This window comes from Pithys albifrons, chromosome 3 (assembly GCF_047495875.1).
Source record: "Pithys albifrons albifrons isolate INPA30051 chromosome 3, PitAlb_v1, whole genome shotgun sequence".
Classification (NCBI taxonomy): domain Eukaryota; kingdom Metazoa; phylum Chordata; class Aves; order Passeriformes; family Thamnophilidae; genus Pithys; species Pithys albifrons.
This window is the reverse complement of record NC_092460.1, coordinates 65,077,363-65,094,387: the sequence shown is the minus strand read 5'-3', so window position 1 is coordinate 65,094,387 and position 17,025 is coordinate 65,077,363. Positions and strand designations below refer to the sequence as shown.

Sequence of the window (17,025 nt, the reverse complement as noted above, 5' to 3'; positions counted from 1 at the left end):
GTAAAAACATTACGCTGTTTACCTATTTAATCAGTGGGAAACAATGACAGTTGTTTTCTCCTCTAGTGTTTGCATGCACAGTTTTGGTTTACTAGGAAAGGACAAACCCAAGCACAGAAGATTCCTACTGTATGAGCTAACAGCTTGTAACCTTAACACCCACAAGACAAAGGCCCCGATGTTCTGGAGCTGTCACTGCCTTTGTTGCTGTCCCTTTAATGTCACCAAAGCAAGCAACAACAAAGAACTGCCCATGTGGATGTATCAGCCTGACATCCTCCAAACTGCTCTTTTTGCTCTCTTATCAAGTATGACAAGATGGGGAACAAAAGAACCCCAACCAAAACCAAAAAACCCACAGAGCAAATGCTAAATCAGAGCTGTTCGTGTTGCTTGTTGAATAGCTTGTGCTGACTGACAATTACTGTTCTGGAAATGTTAATGCAAATTGCGTGGAGCAACCTTGACACTGGAACTGCTGTGCATCTGTGGTGTAAAGGGGCAGGAAGGGAGATGATGGAGAAGGAAGAAAATAGAAGGGAAAAGAGTCAGATATGCATGAAAACAGAAACAGTAAATGTTCTACGTTGATATGCAAGAAATCTTGTCAGTGCTGCTGTGTTAGTCTTACTGAATGTCCATTGAAGTTTATTTTTGGCTTGTAGCTTAAAAGTGCACTCTGGAACTTGTAGTTTATTATCTAGCAATATTCATTAGGAACTAGTTTAGAACATCAAAAAGAGTCATTGGAAGCGCTTTTTGTGTTTTACGATCAATACAGATAGTGACATTATACTTAATTAAACTAAGGTGAAGCATGCTATACATCTGTAGATCCCGAGGCAGGATTTTAATTTAAGTCTTACACGTTCTATGCGTGTTGCAGTAGCAAGTATGCGGAAATAATTCCCCTTTTTCTTTCAGGGGAAGTTCAACCCGTTTGTAGACTGCTTAAATTTCAGTGCAGTGAGCACTTTTGGTACCTACATAGGTCAATTTTTCACTTTTTTAGGATTATGGCTTAGGAATTCAGCCCATATCACATTTATATCTAATAGGTTCACAAGTACAGTAAAACCAACTTCTCTCTAAATTGCTTTTTTTTTTTAACTTCCAAACAGGAGTTGCTGTAATTTCTGCAGTAATTCATTGGTGTTGTCTTACTGTACCCTCAGAAAACAGTAGCAACCTCAAAACTTGGATCTGTGTAATTTATATTCCTTGCCTACCACACTGAAATGACTAAAGAGCTAACACATTTTTCATTATTGACACTGTGATCCCAGTGTGTTGTACTGCAGTGCATTTCAGCCAGTTCCTGCTATTAGTGATTACTGTTATTAATTCCTACTCTTTCTGGTGATAGTGACGCTACTGGAATAAAACTAAAACCAGCATCAGAAGTGTAAATGACACTTGGAAGACCTAACCTAGAAAATGTGATGTGTATCATCCACCATTTATTGCTCCATCCTTCAGTAACATTTAAACAGCAAGAAAGAAATTTTAGCAGTTTTAAGGTTGTTCTGGAAGTAGTGATTCAGTGACAGCATTCTTCAAACAGAAAGGAATGCCTCTTATTAGTTGTATTCATGGGTTCCACTGCTGGAAGTCAGTGTGGGATTTCCTGGCTGATGTTGGAGTCCCTCCAAACAGTTGGCCTTGCTGCAACTGGAAGGCAGTTTCTGGGATAGGTGTTGAGGAGAAGGGCCCTGTGGAAGAGCAAACCAGCTTGTTCTCAATGCTGGCTGGGGACAGCTCCACAAATGGAGGGTCCAGTTGGCATTAGCAATTACTGGATCACACTCGTGCAAGGTGCAAAAAGAGTCTCTGCCTTTTAGAAGTGGAGAAAGAAATAGTACATTTTAGACCATATCCTTGACTGACAAAAATCTGTGATCTGTTTATCAAAGCCAGCTCAAGATCAAATACACACTGACTTAATTCCAACTGCTTTAGGTCAGTTGGAGTTATTCCAGTTTACAGCCTATGAGAATTTGGCACATGGATTTTAAAAGGTAATTAGGCCCTAAAGCAAGAGCAGACTGTGGTATATTTGAATTTGCAACTAAATTGTAAGTAGCAATAAATACAATATACAGCACAATTATGACTTGCACACTCCCCTCCCCTTTTTAAAGTAAGGGGAATATCTTTACACCTTCTTTTATCTCTCTTAGCATCAGATTTTTAATATATTATTTGACCTGCATTTCTTTTTTATTAACATGACAGATTGAAATATAAAAAGATAATTAAAATAGAAACTAACATTTAAATTCCAAGTCTCATTTCTCAATATATGTTGATATCATCCCTTAATTGTTAACACTGTAACTAATCACCCATTAATTCATACATTCCTGTTGCATTGACCTGAGAATAGTCACTAAGAAATATAAAATTAAAGTCTTACCTCAAAATTTTAGTTGACTTTGGATAAGTGCTGGATGAATATCTATATCGTTAAAGCTTTTTTGATGTAAGAAGGATCATTTCATGCTACCTATTTATTGATGTATATGTAAGCTGAAGAAAATTATGGTAATTGAAATCATATAAATTATATATTGGCTATATATTTATATAGGTGGACTAAATATATGTGTAGTTCTGTGTGTGTCTTTGACACAATTGGACAGGAAATACAACTGAAACAAGAGTCAAGATTGGTAATTTTTCCTTGAACAAAAGCAATTTTTTATGCCAGAATAAGTTGTTTTAGAAAAACATTTCAAAATTTATGTTTTCTTGTTATACTTCCATGTTGTTTCTCCTCAAACAGCCATTTCCTTAATTAGAAATTGGGATAATAGTTTTAGGATTGATAGTAGTGCTATTGGTGCAGGTCCTCAGAGTAAAGTAAATTACTGGCAAGTATGATACTGTGGTAGGACACAAATGAGAGTCCTATTTCTACTTGTGTCAGCACAAATTTTTCTACAGACATCAATGAGATTGGTATTTCACCACGTGATCTTTATCAGTTACTAAGAACAATTATGGCAGTTGGAGAGTTGGATCAGGATTTTAAGAAAGAGGTTTTAAATTACAAAAGAGAGTTTCTTATCTGTACACAGGATATAAAAGACAGAGTTACAATTACATTAATTTTAATGGAAGGTACCACATAGCAGCATAACTGTCCCCTCTGTTGGGGTTTCTCACTGTCTCAAGCCTTCTGTACTTCCAATTTCTATTCAGAAAAGCAAAGATGTTTTTTTCAACAGTCTTTAGGTTCTTTTCAATTTTCTGTCTGGAAAGTTTGTTAGCTGTAGTATGTAATGTAAGCACATGATGAATAGAACACCTGTTTTCCAAATGAGTGGGCAAATATGAATCTGACTGGATTTGTATATATGAGTAGGTTAACAGAGTCACAGTACGAAAACGCTGCAAGGAAGACATTAAAAATTATCAGGAACAAATAAGCCAAACAATGAGCTTTGCAGCATGCCTTAAAGAACTGATGTGCTAACTTTCATCCAAGAATACTGAATCAATTAGATGATGGTCCAAATGAATATTTTTTCCTGATTTTTACTGAATACAACAATGCTGGGGAATTCCAGTGGGCTGGAAAGATGCTACCATTGTGCCAGTGTTCAGAAGTGGTTTCATGGAGCATCCTGAGATTTGATAGGTGCTTTTCCTGAACTTGTTTGAGAGTAAATCATGGATCAACCATCATGAGAAAGAATTTTGTATGGTAAATGAAGGTCAGACAACATCATTACATGAAAGTAATTGTTGCCAGATGTCTGCCATCTCCAACACTGTCAGTTTGCTTGGTAACAGAACTACAAGGACATACATGTATTTTGGCATTTGTGATATTAGCCCTTGACTGAAATATGTAGGGGTGTACACGATGAGCATGATCTGCTGCTGTATCAGCGGAGGAATATCATATAAGATAGTATTAATCGCAGTCTGCAAAATTAGTGAGAGCTCTTTCCAAATTAAAAAGTATTCAAAGCAGAACTTCAAGAATAACCTGAGGTTAAAAAAACCCTCCTAAGGAGTAAATACAAAAGCTGTGTCTACCAAAAAGATTGACAAGTTCATCTGTCTAAAGTGTTTCTACTAGACATATTTACTAATTGAGAAGTTATGATCTAAAACAAAAAGAAGCAAAACAAAAAACAAGAGTTGGAATCTGAAACAAAACAAGAATTAGAAATTACATCTCAGTTTAACAGTCCAGATGACTATCATTCAGAACAGCTCAGGAACATGGATCAGCATCCCTTGCTTACAACTATCTGTCTACTTTGGATATTCCTGTAAAAGGTGTTGGAACTGGAGCCATGCAGAGGGCTGTTAGGATGGCGTATTGTGGTCAGCCAGATGATGAAAATGGACTTTACAATCAAAATGACAGCAGTTTAGTCTGTCAAATCTTCTCCTGAAGACAGTGTAACAGAAAGCTTAGCCACAAAAGGAAACAGGTAAATAAATTGCATGGAAAAGTTTCAGCCATGAGAGACTAGCTCAAGTACAGCCCAATGCAGTACAGTATTTGTCAGTGAGTCATACAGCATATACATATGTAGGTGTGGCACTGTCCTTAGGTGTTTTTCTAAAAATACTAGATATACATTACAGGTACCATAAAAACGGCTTTAAATTATGACGGTACTTTTTTTAAATTGCCAGACATTAAGGCTTAGCACAGAAAGCCAAAATGATGCTCTGCAACTGGCAAAAGTGAGTATTACGCATTGAACAACACTTTTAAAGCTGTGTAGTGTCACAAATTGCTGCAGTCTTGCATTTTCAGTCAGATAGTGCATGCTTGGTAATTGCCAGAGCTCTTCTCCAAGAGCTCTTAAACAGGTCTCATTTTCTCAGCTAGCCCATTTTATGAAGGGTGTTTCAGTTTAAACAGGCAGTATTAACATGTAGTGTGTTTGGCAGTTTGCATTACCTCAGTTATGAATTAAGAAGATGTGCTGGTTTAAAGGCGAACCAGCAGGGGAAATGAACTCACCACGAGAGAGATTATAAGTCAGACCTAAAATTTAATAATAATATTACAATAAAAACACTGACACAAAAGGGAAATTGCTTTCGACTCACAAAAACCCAGCAGTATAACCCAGTGTCCTGGGGCACAAACCCAGGGGGGTTTGTTTGCCCTTATGCTGAGACCCCTGTGGCTCCCCCAAGTCCAGAGCAAAAGGAAATGAAAAACCTGTTGGTGCAGGCGAGGGCTGTGGTCTGGGCGACAGCGGTGATCTCCTCCTGTCAAGGTCCTGCTGCTCCTCTGGATCTGACGAGAAGTTCCTGAGGTCTTCTTACCCACCACTTATGTACCCTCAGGGAGCACCCAGTCCCTCCCCCTGGGCGGGGACTCACACAATGAGTGATTAACTGGAGCCAGGGGAAATTGAGCTGTTGATGGCCCATTAGCAGCCACACCCCCTCAGGCTGGGTGTGAAGGTGATAATGACTCCCTGGGCAGCTGCTGCTAATGGCCTATTGTCCTTGGGGAATGAATAGAGGGGGTAGAATACACAGCTTTGATCACCCTCACACAGTGTTAGCTGGTCCCTCCTGCTGAACTAGGACAGAAGGTATAGTGGTCTGAAAGAGCATAAGCTGGAGTCTTTGAACATGTGGGTTTAGTTCTCTGCTCTTTTTGAAGTTTTCCATATGATGTGCAAAGCAGTAACTAAAGTGAAAATCTCTACCTGCATCTTCTGTTTTTTTCCATGGAGGTTTTGCAGACTCCTCACTTTCTGTTTCATCCCAAGCTCATGTCCAGACTCATGTCCAACCATATAATTAAAATGGCAGAGCAAAAGGATGCTGGGATTTGAAGCAATCTTCAGGTTTTGGTTTGTTTTTTTTAATCATATCATAAACTGAAATCATAATTAGACAGGTCCTCAGCCTCCACTGTTAGTGATCCACTGAAAGGATTTACTTTCAGGAAGGCAATTTGGTGAGCCTAATGTAGCACACACCTGCTTGATCCAGCAACAACCCAAAAGTCACTGCCATTCTTCTTCAGAATAAAAGGTAAAGCCAGAGAAGGCACTCATACATCAGCAAAAAAATTAGGCTTAGCCTATGAGTGCAGTATCTTGGAGCAAAAGTGAGTCGGGTTTTGTGTGCTGATTTGCCTGCATGAATTCAGGTGCATGTGCCCCGTTCTCAGATACCTGAAGATCAGACTCCAGAATACTCCAGAGTGAGAGACAACCTTCGTAGCACTGTCTGAAGCTGAGCATCTTTGCAGAGCACAATTACATTCATGTAACAGAGAGGGGAAGAGCCATTTGCTCTGCATTAAAGGTCACATCTCTCAGCAGGGGTGTGAAGAGAGGAAAAGCCTTTACCACAAAATGAAAATTGCTGAAGTCTTTGAAGCTGGGATCTAGATTTCGGGGGGTGGGTAGGGAGCGTACTTTGGTTTTGTTTGTTCGGGGGGGGGGGAGTTTATGATCCAATTTATCTTTTTATTTTCTGTATGGAAGAGGTCTCTAAAAACAAGGTGTGCACAGGACCCTGTAGTTAGCTTGGGGCAACTCAACTTTCAAAGAAAGGCCAGTAAGTGCTGGATCTTTGGGAATGCTGTCATAGGTACCTGGCCTTTTCCATGAACAGGATTGGTAAATCTGGTGCTTACTCCAGTGCTGTAGGTTCCTCTGGTAGCTTGGTACCTAAGGCATTTCCTGGAACTAGTCCTGGGTTCTTCCTAAGGGCCATAGGCCAAATCAAATGTCAGCTCTATTACCACATCAGCTGGACTATGGGCTGTGAAATTCTGGAGTGTAGTGTCTTGGGTGATGGGAAATAAAATTCCACGTGGCTTAACTTGGTCTGCAAAGAGGGTTACATCATACCAACCTACATTTGTTCCCAGCTAAAAGCAGACACTATGGCTCTACTTACTCAGTGTAGCTTGACATGGAATCTGAACCTTACCACTCAGTTTTCCAGTTAGGATACAGGTATCACAGCCAATTCATGCTGAGTTGCAGTGTCAGAAGGTTAAATGCAAGATCCTGGAGTGGTTTGAGTTGGAAGAGACTTTAAAGATCATTTCGTTGCAAACCCCCTGCCATGGGCAGGGACACCTTCCACTAGCCAAGGTTGCTCCGAGCCCCACCCAACCTGACTTTGAGCACTTTCACAACCCTCTGCAGTTGCACTGATGGGAAACATGGAAATGCCAGTATTTCATATGAAATAGATTATCGCTTTCCTAGACACAAACCTTACAGAATACAGCCTTTTTTTGTTAGAGTAACATGCTTTACAGAAGTATTTGTTGTACTTAACTATGTCTGTAAAATACTTTCAGGCATTCTGAGAGGAAGGTGCAATAATAGTAGGGGAAAAAAGCCCTACAAATTTTAGCAAATACACTTTTTGCCAACCTATTACACATCTAGTCACAGGGAGAACCATTACTCCGCCAGTACAAGAGTTTTATGTGTAGTTATTTTAAAATGAACTGTGGTCATTACTGTATCGATATATTTTTATATTTGTGCAAATGACTTAAATGTTGATGGACATTATACATGAACAGTTACAAATGTGAATGCCTGTAAATCCTATGGTGGTAATTGTCAGTATGTCTGTATTTTAGTTGCTGGGATTGCTCTAACCCCTCAAAAGAACATGAAGAGTTGAATGTGCATTCTAAACCATAAGCTCGATTTGCCATGAAATTGTATTTTTTTCTCTGCAGTCCAGCTGTGCAGTTCAAGGCTTCTCTTTTTTTTTTTTCTTTGCTTTTATAAGTGTTGTAATGACAAAACTAGACTCTTAAACTACTGTCTCTGGCATTGGTCACTCAAACATAGCTGTGTTGCACTTTTTAACAACAAAATTAATTCCACATGAAGAGAAAAAAGTATTCACTCTTTTCCTTTTTCAAACTTTGCAGACGTCTTGCAGGAAATGGCTTGACATACATTCCTAAGGGAGCATTTGCTGGCCTTTTCAGTCTTAAAGTGCTGTAAGTAAGCTGTGTGTTGTTTGATATATTTTTGATTTCCTAAATGCTCCAGGGAACTAATTAACCAGTGAGGTTTTGATCAAGTAAATTACATATTTTGATCAGCTTATGTTGAACAGTTCAATTGAAGTGAAGATACATATGAACATCATTAAATCTTTGTTTTTTCATATAGAAAATATCCTAAACAAAGGTTGGAAAATATTAATGGCATTCTAAAAACAACTTGCTCATCAAGTAGATGTCTCTGTACAATATCAAAGGTAAAAATTGGTTCAGTTCATAGTTTCTTTAATCGTCTCAAAAGTTCTCATTTCAAATGAACTTTCCATGATCAAACAAAACTGGGGTTAAATTGCCTTTTGTTGAGAGCTGGGAGAGATAAAAAAACATTATTGTAGAACACAATGTAATTTAAAATTAAGTCTGTATTTCATATCTTGTTCTTCACAATGTAGTGATTATTAGATAAATTACAAAAAAATATTACAAAAACCTGTATTATTTGGAGTAATAAGTCAGTACATATAGTTACTAAAATTATTGGTAGGTGACATCTCACAGTGTTGCCTACATAAAATTCACAGAAACTGTGTTATTAGCAAGAACACCGACCTCCTAGGCAGCATCAAGCCTGGCACTACTGTAAGAGTATACAAAACTCTACAGAAAAATACACAACTGGAAAAGAAGCATGAAGACATTCCTACTTTATCTACTTTTAAGTTGCTGAGCTCTAGCTTTTTCTGGCCCAAGGACATTTAGGCCCTCCAAAAGTTATTTCGTTTACAATGTTCCATCAACAATACCATGTTTTTAAGGCAGCATATACTGCTTCAGATTTATCCACATAGAACTCTTTTATATATGTAGGAGTTTGTCCAAACAAGGATGTTAAGTAGTGTCAATGAAACCGTATTCGAAGGAAAAGATTCTTTAGGAATGGAAAGTGATTTTTCAGTCTTTGCAAGCTAAATGATGTGGTATTTCAGAAAACAGATTTGTCAGGTCCTTGTGAAAATTTATTTCACTGAAAAAAATGTAGTAGTTTTTATAGAGATCAGATTTTCTTCACACTAAATCATAAACTCCTCATAAACTTCTATTTGCCATAGTAGCATTTTCCTGAGTAAGGATTTCAAGAGTCAGTCCTTCATAGCTTTATCAGAATAGAATCACTTCAGAAGGAAAACAAAAACAGTACATGAGAATAAAAATTTCAGAATCACTGGAGGCAATTAGGAGCTTAAGCCCTATTGAAAGAAAATCGGATTTATTCTTTTAACTTCCTTAGCTGCTTTGAAAATCTGACTCAAAGCTGATGTCTAGCTGTTAACAAAGCTAATATGCTACAGGTATTTGTTTGCTTTGAAGAGAGCAGGCTTTTGACAGGGGAAGGGGAATGGAGTATTTGTGTAGCTTTCCTTTGTTTGTAATCTTAAAGTAGAACCACTACAAAGAAGGTAAGCTTGGAAGAAAATTTGCAATAGAAAGAAATTATCTTTACTCTGTTGATTCTGGTTTTTGTGCTACTCAAAATGTAGGATGCTGCAAAATAACCAGCTACGACAGGTTCCTACTGAAGCACTGCAGAACTTGCGCAGCCTGCAGTCCCTGTGAGTATACCTGATAAATCAACTTGCAACCTTGCCTGAACAGTAATATATGGTTACCTATTAATTATCTGTTAATATCACTTAGTAATGTGCTCAATCCACTTTTTCTTTTCACTCTCTGTGAGCTGCTTTTCAAGAGAATGGTGCTCTCAATTAAACATCAAAAGTGCCTGATTTCATTCCAGTAATTTCATGACACTGGCATCTTCTTTGTAGCATTATAAACTGGTTTACCATCTGAGAAGACACTCCTTGGCCTGCAATGCTTTCTGTCAAGAACATGGTTGCTTGTTAAGATTCTTACCAGGGAAGAGAAAGAATCCCAAATGACTCCCTTGGTCTTTTTCATTTGGTGTATTTTTCTTTCTTTTCAAGCAGTATGAAAAACAATATGAGGTCATGAAACAAAGTGTACTAGAAGATGCTTAATTATATTCTGTGCTTCAGGCAGATCTCTGTATTTATAGTTCTTGACTGTGTGTGCTGACTCAGTCCACAAGCTTCAGTTTTAACAGAACTCCTGCCAGAACTGATAGACCAGGAGTGAATATTCGCTGCTTTGTGGTATTAATGAAGTTATTTTTCTGTGCTTCTGCCATGTAACATAAGGATTGTTGTACCAGATTGTACTTAGAGCTGACCTAGCCCAGCTTCCAGCCTTCAAGAAAGGAAAACTAGAAAGTACAGCAATGAATATAATAATACTTCTTTGGTAAACTGTCCCAGCTTCCGGAGATTTGCACTCAGCCACTCAGCCTATTGTGGCTTTGATAGCTGCTAAAGAGTTTTATTCTTTGAGTTTGTATAATTGCTTTTTGAGCCAGTGAAACACTCATGATTTTTTTGTGGCAGCGTGTCTGCTGATCAACTAACCTGTGTAGCATCGTGAAGTGCCTCCAGTTATTTACTTGGAACTTCACCACATTTGATGTTCCCCAAGTGCAGAATTGGGATAAAGTGGAAACAGCAATTCCATATTTATGGACACCAGACTTACACACTTCAGTTGCATCTCCATTAGTCAGTTTTTGAGATGCAGACTGTTAGGATTGTTTCTCATGTGGAAGCTATTCCATTCCTCTGGTCATCCTTGTCACTTTACTGAACTTTCCTTCAGTTCTCATGTGTTTGATCTGAGACAAGTCAAGGAGGGATAAGCCCTGCACAGCAGGTTTAAAGTGCTTGCATACCATGGATTTATAGAGGGCAATTACAGATACTTTTTCTTTGCTTTCCTACTAACTCTCAAACTTTGTTTTGTTTAATTTTTTAACCCTTACTGAATGCTGAGTTGTTATTTTCATACTTATTGCAACTGCAGGACCTCTTCATAGCATGTAAGTAGCTACTCAAAAGTTTGTCCTGTAAAGTTTAAATTGGCTTTTCCCTAAGAGTCTCTCTTGACACCTGTCCATATGGAACTTCATCTGCCATGTTCTTGTTCAATCAGTTGAGTAACATGAGTTCCTTTTCTTGCACTTGGCATTCACATTTTGAAACCACAAAGACACGCCTGCTTTCTCAACACAGGATGCAGTAAATAGAGCTAATTTTCTGAATTATCCACAGAATTGCATTGTCACCTGATATAAAAAAATATTAAATTTGCTAAACAATATTGATTTTGAATCTGCAGCATAAAATATCTGGATGACTGAGAACAAAGAAGCAGTTCTTTGGTCAGAGGAAAATGGCAACTGACTCTTCTCTCCACTTTAGTTGACCACTTTATATGAACTACTCTCAAATCAAATTATTTTCCTAAAAGTTTTCAAGATCCAAATGGGGAATTCAATCTGGAAGTTCAAATAGCTATTACATAAAGTGTTGCTACAGTGTTCCCTGATTAGCAACTTCACTATAAAAGTCTTACAATGACAAGGATAGAGTGACCATCTGTACCAATCTGGTTAGACTTAAGATGTGTTGACTGGGAACGGTACTGTGTTGAACATACTCTTCTGGTTTTTTTAGTGTGTAAAGAAGTTCCATCAGAAGGTTAACATATTTTGCATAAATTCAGTTCAGCCAAAATTTGAAGAACAGAATTAATGAAATTAATGGATTTTCAGCAAAATTATGTCACCTGTGTATAACTTAACACTACACAAACACACATTATACTGTATTAGTTCCCAGGTTCTTATGTCCATCCTGAACAACATTTACCTCTACACAAAGCATTTGTTAAGGTTTCTAAAGGTGAAAAAGCCCTAAGAATTAATTATCTTATAATTGTTATTTGGTCTGTGCCTTTTTTCTTTATTGACCAGACACAGACAGAAATATCTCAGCCATATACTTTTGAGGTTACAGTTCTTTCCTTTGATCTTTGAAAAAGTCATGAGAAAATGCTGGTCTAGTGAATATATTAGGTTTTCTTTCTGCTAAACAAACAAAAAAAATCTTGCTGAGATCACATCACTCTATACATGTTCTGGACCAAAACAAGATAAGCCAAGCCAACAAGAGTTCCTTTGTTGCTCTGAAAAAGATTGTTGAAATTTCAGTACAGTTTCTAAACAAAATGACAGTCTCACTCAGGCTTTGTTACAAATATTTTTTTATTGGGTGAAGAAGTTGAAGATGTAAACCAGAGTTTGCGCAGCCTATGTTAGATTGTTAGTGTGTGACTGAATTAAAACAGGGAGAATAGGAATGGTCGGTAGAAGCCTTTAGACAGCTGTTTAGCAGACCCAAGATGGAATGATATGGATTTTTACAGAAAAACTACTATCCCTTGAAAAACGATCACTGGCAAAAAAGGCCTCTTTGAGGAAAAGAAAACTATTATTCTTTTGTTTGCTTATAAAGGGTTGTGCCTGTCAGATAACGTTGCGCACATATTCAATTTCTTCTTTCTTATAGTCTAGGAATTTTCTGTTCACAAGGTTGTTTTGCATTGGTTTCTGATTTACAATAGGAATTATTTCTTGAAACCTTTGAAATAGCAGAAGTCTTTTCAAGAGTGTAATTAAGAGGTTAAAAGCCTTCACAAAAGCAGTTCCTATAACAACTTCTTGTATTTACTATGTTTAAGTATGCAGGTGGCATGATTTCTGAAAGCTTCGTTAACCCTTTGCGTTAGGTTAGTATAGATGTGAAAGACAAAACTGGTGACTGGACTCAAATCTCTGCCTTTTGTGGTTTTACTCAAGAAAGGCAGTCATGCAAGGGGCAAACCATAGCAACTGCCTTGCTACTTTGATCAGTGTAAAGGATTATGTTAAAATCTTTTTTATATAAGTATCTAATTGTGTGTGTGCACACAAGATGTGTATGTGTATATATGCTGCACACATGAATTTTCCACATTCACTCACAATGCAAATTCATCACAAATTTTCGCACAAAAAGGTATTTCTGGGTGATATGGTCTCCTTATTATCTAGTACCAGGCTAAAAAATTATAATATAGGTATCAATATTGATAAATTCATTAACCGATATTAAATGGCCTGTGGTGCAGAGAATAAGAACTGATATGCTGCAGGAACAAGTGACAATTTTTTCCACTTTTTTATCCAAGTTTTAATATTGCTGGTATACAGAATAGCATGACAAGATTGGGCGGTAAGTATTAATAGATTTCTTAAGGCTTGAACAGATCAGTCTGCTTCAGACAGCAGACATGACTTAATAAATACTATAAAGTGAGAAATAGGCACAAAAATTAACCAAAACCCCATCAGATTTGTAAATTTCACCTTTGACAGCAAAAACCTATGAGAAAACCTTTATATTTTTTCCTCAAAACGAATGAACAATCTTGTTTCTTTCACTGAAGCAAAAAAATAAGATTAAACAATATTAAAATCTTCTCCAATTTTATAAAAGTCTTTGTAGTTCAATAGTTAAAACCAGTGATGTGCTGGTAAATGACAGTAAATGACTTCAGCTACCAAGGCTTGGACAGTGTGTACGTAGGACTCCAGTTCCCTTTGTAGAAGAAGGATTTAATGCAGTAATCAGACCATGCTGATTTTGGGGTGTGGTTTTGAGCAGAAGGATATCTTCAACTTGTTATATAGGCTATAATTTTCCTCCGAAACCTAGTGTGAACACAAATTAACTGCATTACTAGTTCTAACAATTGAAATGGCGTTTATTTCTGTCAAGTGCAAAAGAGTTTGCAGGTACCATGACTGAAAGGGAGGAACACACAATCATTGAAGTGATACAACTTGGTGCTTGGCAGGAGGGTTTGAAATGTCACTTGAATGCTGCCAACCCTATTACTTACCTTGAGCAAATGTATTTCTTTAGAACAGAATATAAGCAGCTACTCTCTGGGTTTTCTGTTTCACGCATCTTCAATATCTCCATTCCACATTTTAATTGTGAAACCTTTTCATGACTTTGAGTATCAATATATATTCCAAAAACTTTTTATGTATGTGTATTAATTTGTTCTTCAAATGTCATTCTTAATTAACAGCTTATTGACTGTCCAACTTTTTTCATTTAATACATGTATTTGTTTAAATGGGTATCTTTGTTTCTCTAGCATGATCATCTTGTAATTTCTAATTACGTCCTTTATGTACCAGAATTGACATATAACTTCAGTATTTATGAACAAGAAGGGATTGGTTAAACTGGTAATGACATATCAGTAAGTGATTTTACTTTTTTCTTGAACATTTTAACATAAATTTTATATTACTAGCATCCAAAAAGTTGCAGATCTCCGCTAGCAAATGTTGCTAAATAATGGAGGAAAGGGTAATTGGCATTGCAGATGGAAAAGCAAAGCTTCTGCTCTTCTTTTATTTGGACTGTGGTAACAACCTTTGCAGTGAATACTACAGATGAAACTTCATTCCCTGTTTATTTTCTTCTTTAGATACTGTTGTTAATAAGCAGCTTTTACTGCTGCATTATCAGACACAGAAATAGTCAAAATTAAGAAGAGATCATGTGCTATCTCACTGCCCATGACAAACCAGTCATGAAGGACATTTAAAAGCAAGCATTATTTACTGTATTACCTGTTTTCATTCCTGTGAAATTTAAGAGGACTTTAATTGTAGAAAATAGGGGAGAATACAGCATAGCCCATTTCCCAAAGCAATTTAAACCATTGTTACTGGGGAAAAAAATCCATCTCTTCTCCCTTGACAACCACCAAAGTTGAAATCTAGTGAAGTAAATTAATTGGACTTTACAAGTAACAAAAAAATAGTATCAATGAAATTGTTTAGAATTTCCCAACAGAACTTGTAGATTGCTTAAATTTTATTTTTAAGATGTTTCTGTAGTTTTAGAGCACCTGATGGTGACACCAAGTTTACACAAAATATTATCTAGGATGTTCTCAATAGTTACCTGGCAGGAACAGGTCAGCAAATTGATTTTTCATTGTCTCCCTGCTCCCACAAATATTTAACCTGAACAGAGTTGGAGACTTTGAGGGCACAGAGTTCTGAAATGTTTCCTGTTCAGGCTTGAAATTAGAAAGCTGCTTTTTTTTTTCCTGCAGAAGTGTTAACTTTAAACAATTTTTTTCCAGTTTGATGCTTAATAATCCTGATTTTTAGTTGAAAGACTAAACAACTTTGATGAAATTATGTTCTCCCAAGAGAACTGTTTCCATGAAAAGTCAGGAACCTTAGTTGTGGTTTTCCATGTCACACCCCACGATAATGAAGGCTACAATAGGCATTATCCTTCTTAGGGAACCTGGTACCTGAATAGGTACTCACAAAGTTCCAGAGGAGGAATTTCCCACATTTTAAATCAGGGTTGGTTGTGCTTATGAAGGTGTCTGCACACACATGCGAAGCTGTCTCAAAATTCTCTGTTGCAGTCTCCTCATTTTGTTGCTGTGTTCACCATCCGACCTGGTGGAGCCCCAGGGCATGGGGCAACCAAAGAGAGACTGAAAGATCAAGCACTAGTACAATATCAGACCACCTGTCTCAATCACAGGCGCTTTCCTGGTTTCATAGCCAAGGGGAGGAAGGCAGAGGTGCAAAGTTCCCTAAAATGCTTTTGCTACTGTTGATGGTTTTTATGTTCAGTCCCTAGCTCAACCAGACAGTTGATTTCAAAGTGTGGTGCAAATAGACTGTATTAGATCGGCAATTCCAGAACACCAGGTGATGTTTTATTTAGTCCAATAGAATGTACTCTTTTCTGTCTGATGACTAACGTCACCAAAGGGGATTTATATTGCTTGTCTTAGAGACAGACAAGTTTCTCCACCTCAGAACTGCTAGCCAGAGATGATCCTGCATGGCTGAAGCCACCAGGACGTAGACCACATGCAGAATGAGGACAAGAAGCTGCTGTTGGAGTGGTTAGCAATACGGGGGCTTACACTAGATTTCCAAGGAGGTCCTCCTGGGTGACCTACAGTGACACACTTTGGTAGTCACAGCCAGCCTAGAAAAGCAAACAGTGTTCCAGAGAGCTCCCAGGCTCGGGCCGTGACTGTCTGTCCTGCTGCACTGTAAACAGGGTCCTTGGCACACTTCTGACCTGTGCCTGCTAGCATTTGCCTGAACTGTTCCTGGGTCCATCTGGCAGTTCACATGCCCCTGGGATTGTCCCCAGGAAATGTTCTGTATACAGCCACCTTGCTTGGGATGTCTCCAAGCTGGTTGGCTGAGGACTTGTGTATGTTCCCAGCCACACTGAACATGCCTGTCTGGCTGTGGCGTTCTGATCTGCGTCTGTGGCCAGATTCATAGGATAACCCAACAACTCCTGCTAGAACCCACTTTTTCCTACGTGTGGGGATTGAAGATGCCCAGTATCAGACCCAGCCTTTGTCAAACATAGCATTGTAGTTGGCTGTTTCGCTGTATGCAGTATGCCAGTGTCTTAGTTTGAGGGGAAAAAACCAAAATGTTTACCCACAAGCGGGGGAGGGGGCCTTCTCCACAATAATCACACCACTCTTTATCAAATTTAAGGAAAAAAACAAAAGAAATTTAATACAAGAAGGATAACTGTTCTTAACTGCTATATATGTACAGGCTAGTGCAAACCGCTTCCCCAACACCACAAGAGAAAGAAAAAGAAAAGAAAAAAAAAACAACAACAAAACCCATCAGGTTTTCTTCCAGGAGGAAAGTTATACTTAGGCAGTGTCAAATGTCACAGTCCGACTGGCTATGGAGTGAGTTTCCAGTCCCTGTCCAGCGAGACAGATGAGTGGTGAGCTTTCAGATGAACTCTGTCTCTTCCCCCTGTGTTCCTTGTCCAAGAAAACAGAAACACGAGCGGCCAGAAACAGTCCAGGGCAGGCAGCAGCAGCGAGGGGCCAGAAGCAGTACCGGGCAGGCAGCAGCAGCAGCGAGGGGCCAGAAGCAGTACCGGGCAGGCAGCAGCAGCAGTGATGGCTTCTCCTCTACCCACACACACACCCCAACTCCTCGCCGTGTGTAGTCCCCAAGAACAAAGGAGACAAACCTGCCCCCGCCC

At 38.3% G+C, this 17,025-nt stretch overlaps 1 protein-coding gene across 2 annotated transcripts in view; it reads left to right on the top strand.

The window, feature by feature from the left end:
• Positions 1-17,025, top strand: part of LGR5 (leucine rich repeat containing G protein-coupled receptor 5) — a 96,976-nt gene that overhangs the window by 42,396 nt on the left and 37,555 nt on the right. For both annotated transcript variants that reach the window (XM_071552223.1, XM_071552222.1), the window contains exons 3-4: positions 7,907-7,978; positions 9,523-9,594. In XM_071552223.1, coding sequence (XP_071408324.1) covers positions 7,907-7,978; positions 9,523-9,594 — 144 coding nt within the window. The remainder of the gene's footprint in view (positions 1-7,906; positions 7,979-9,522; positions 9,595-17,025) is intronic.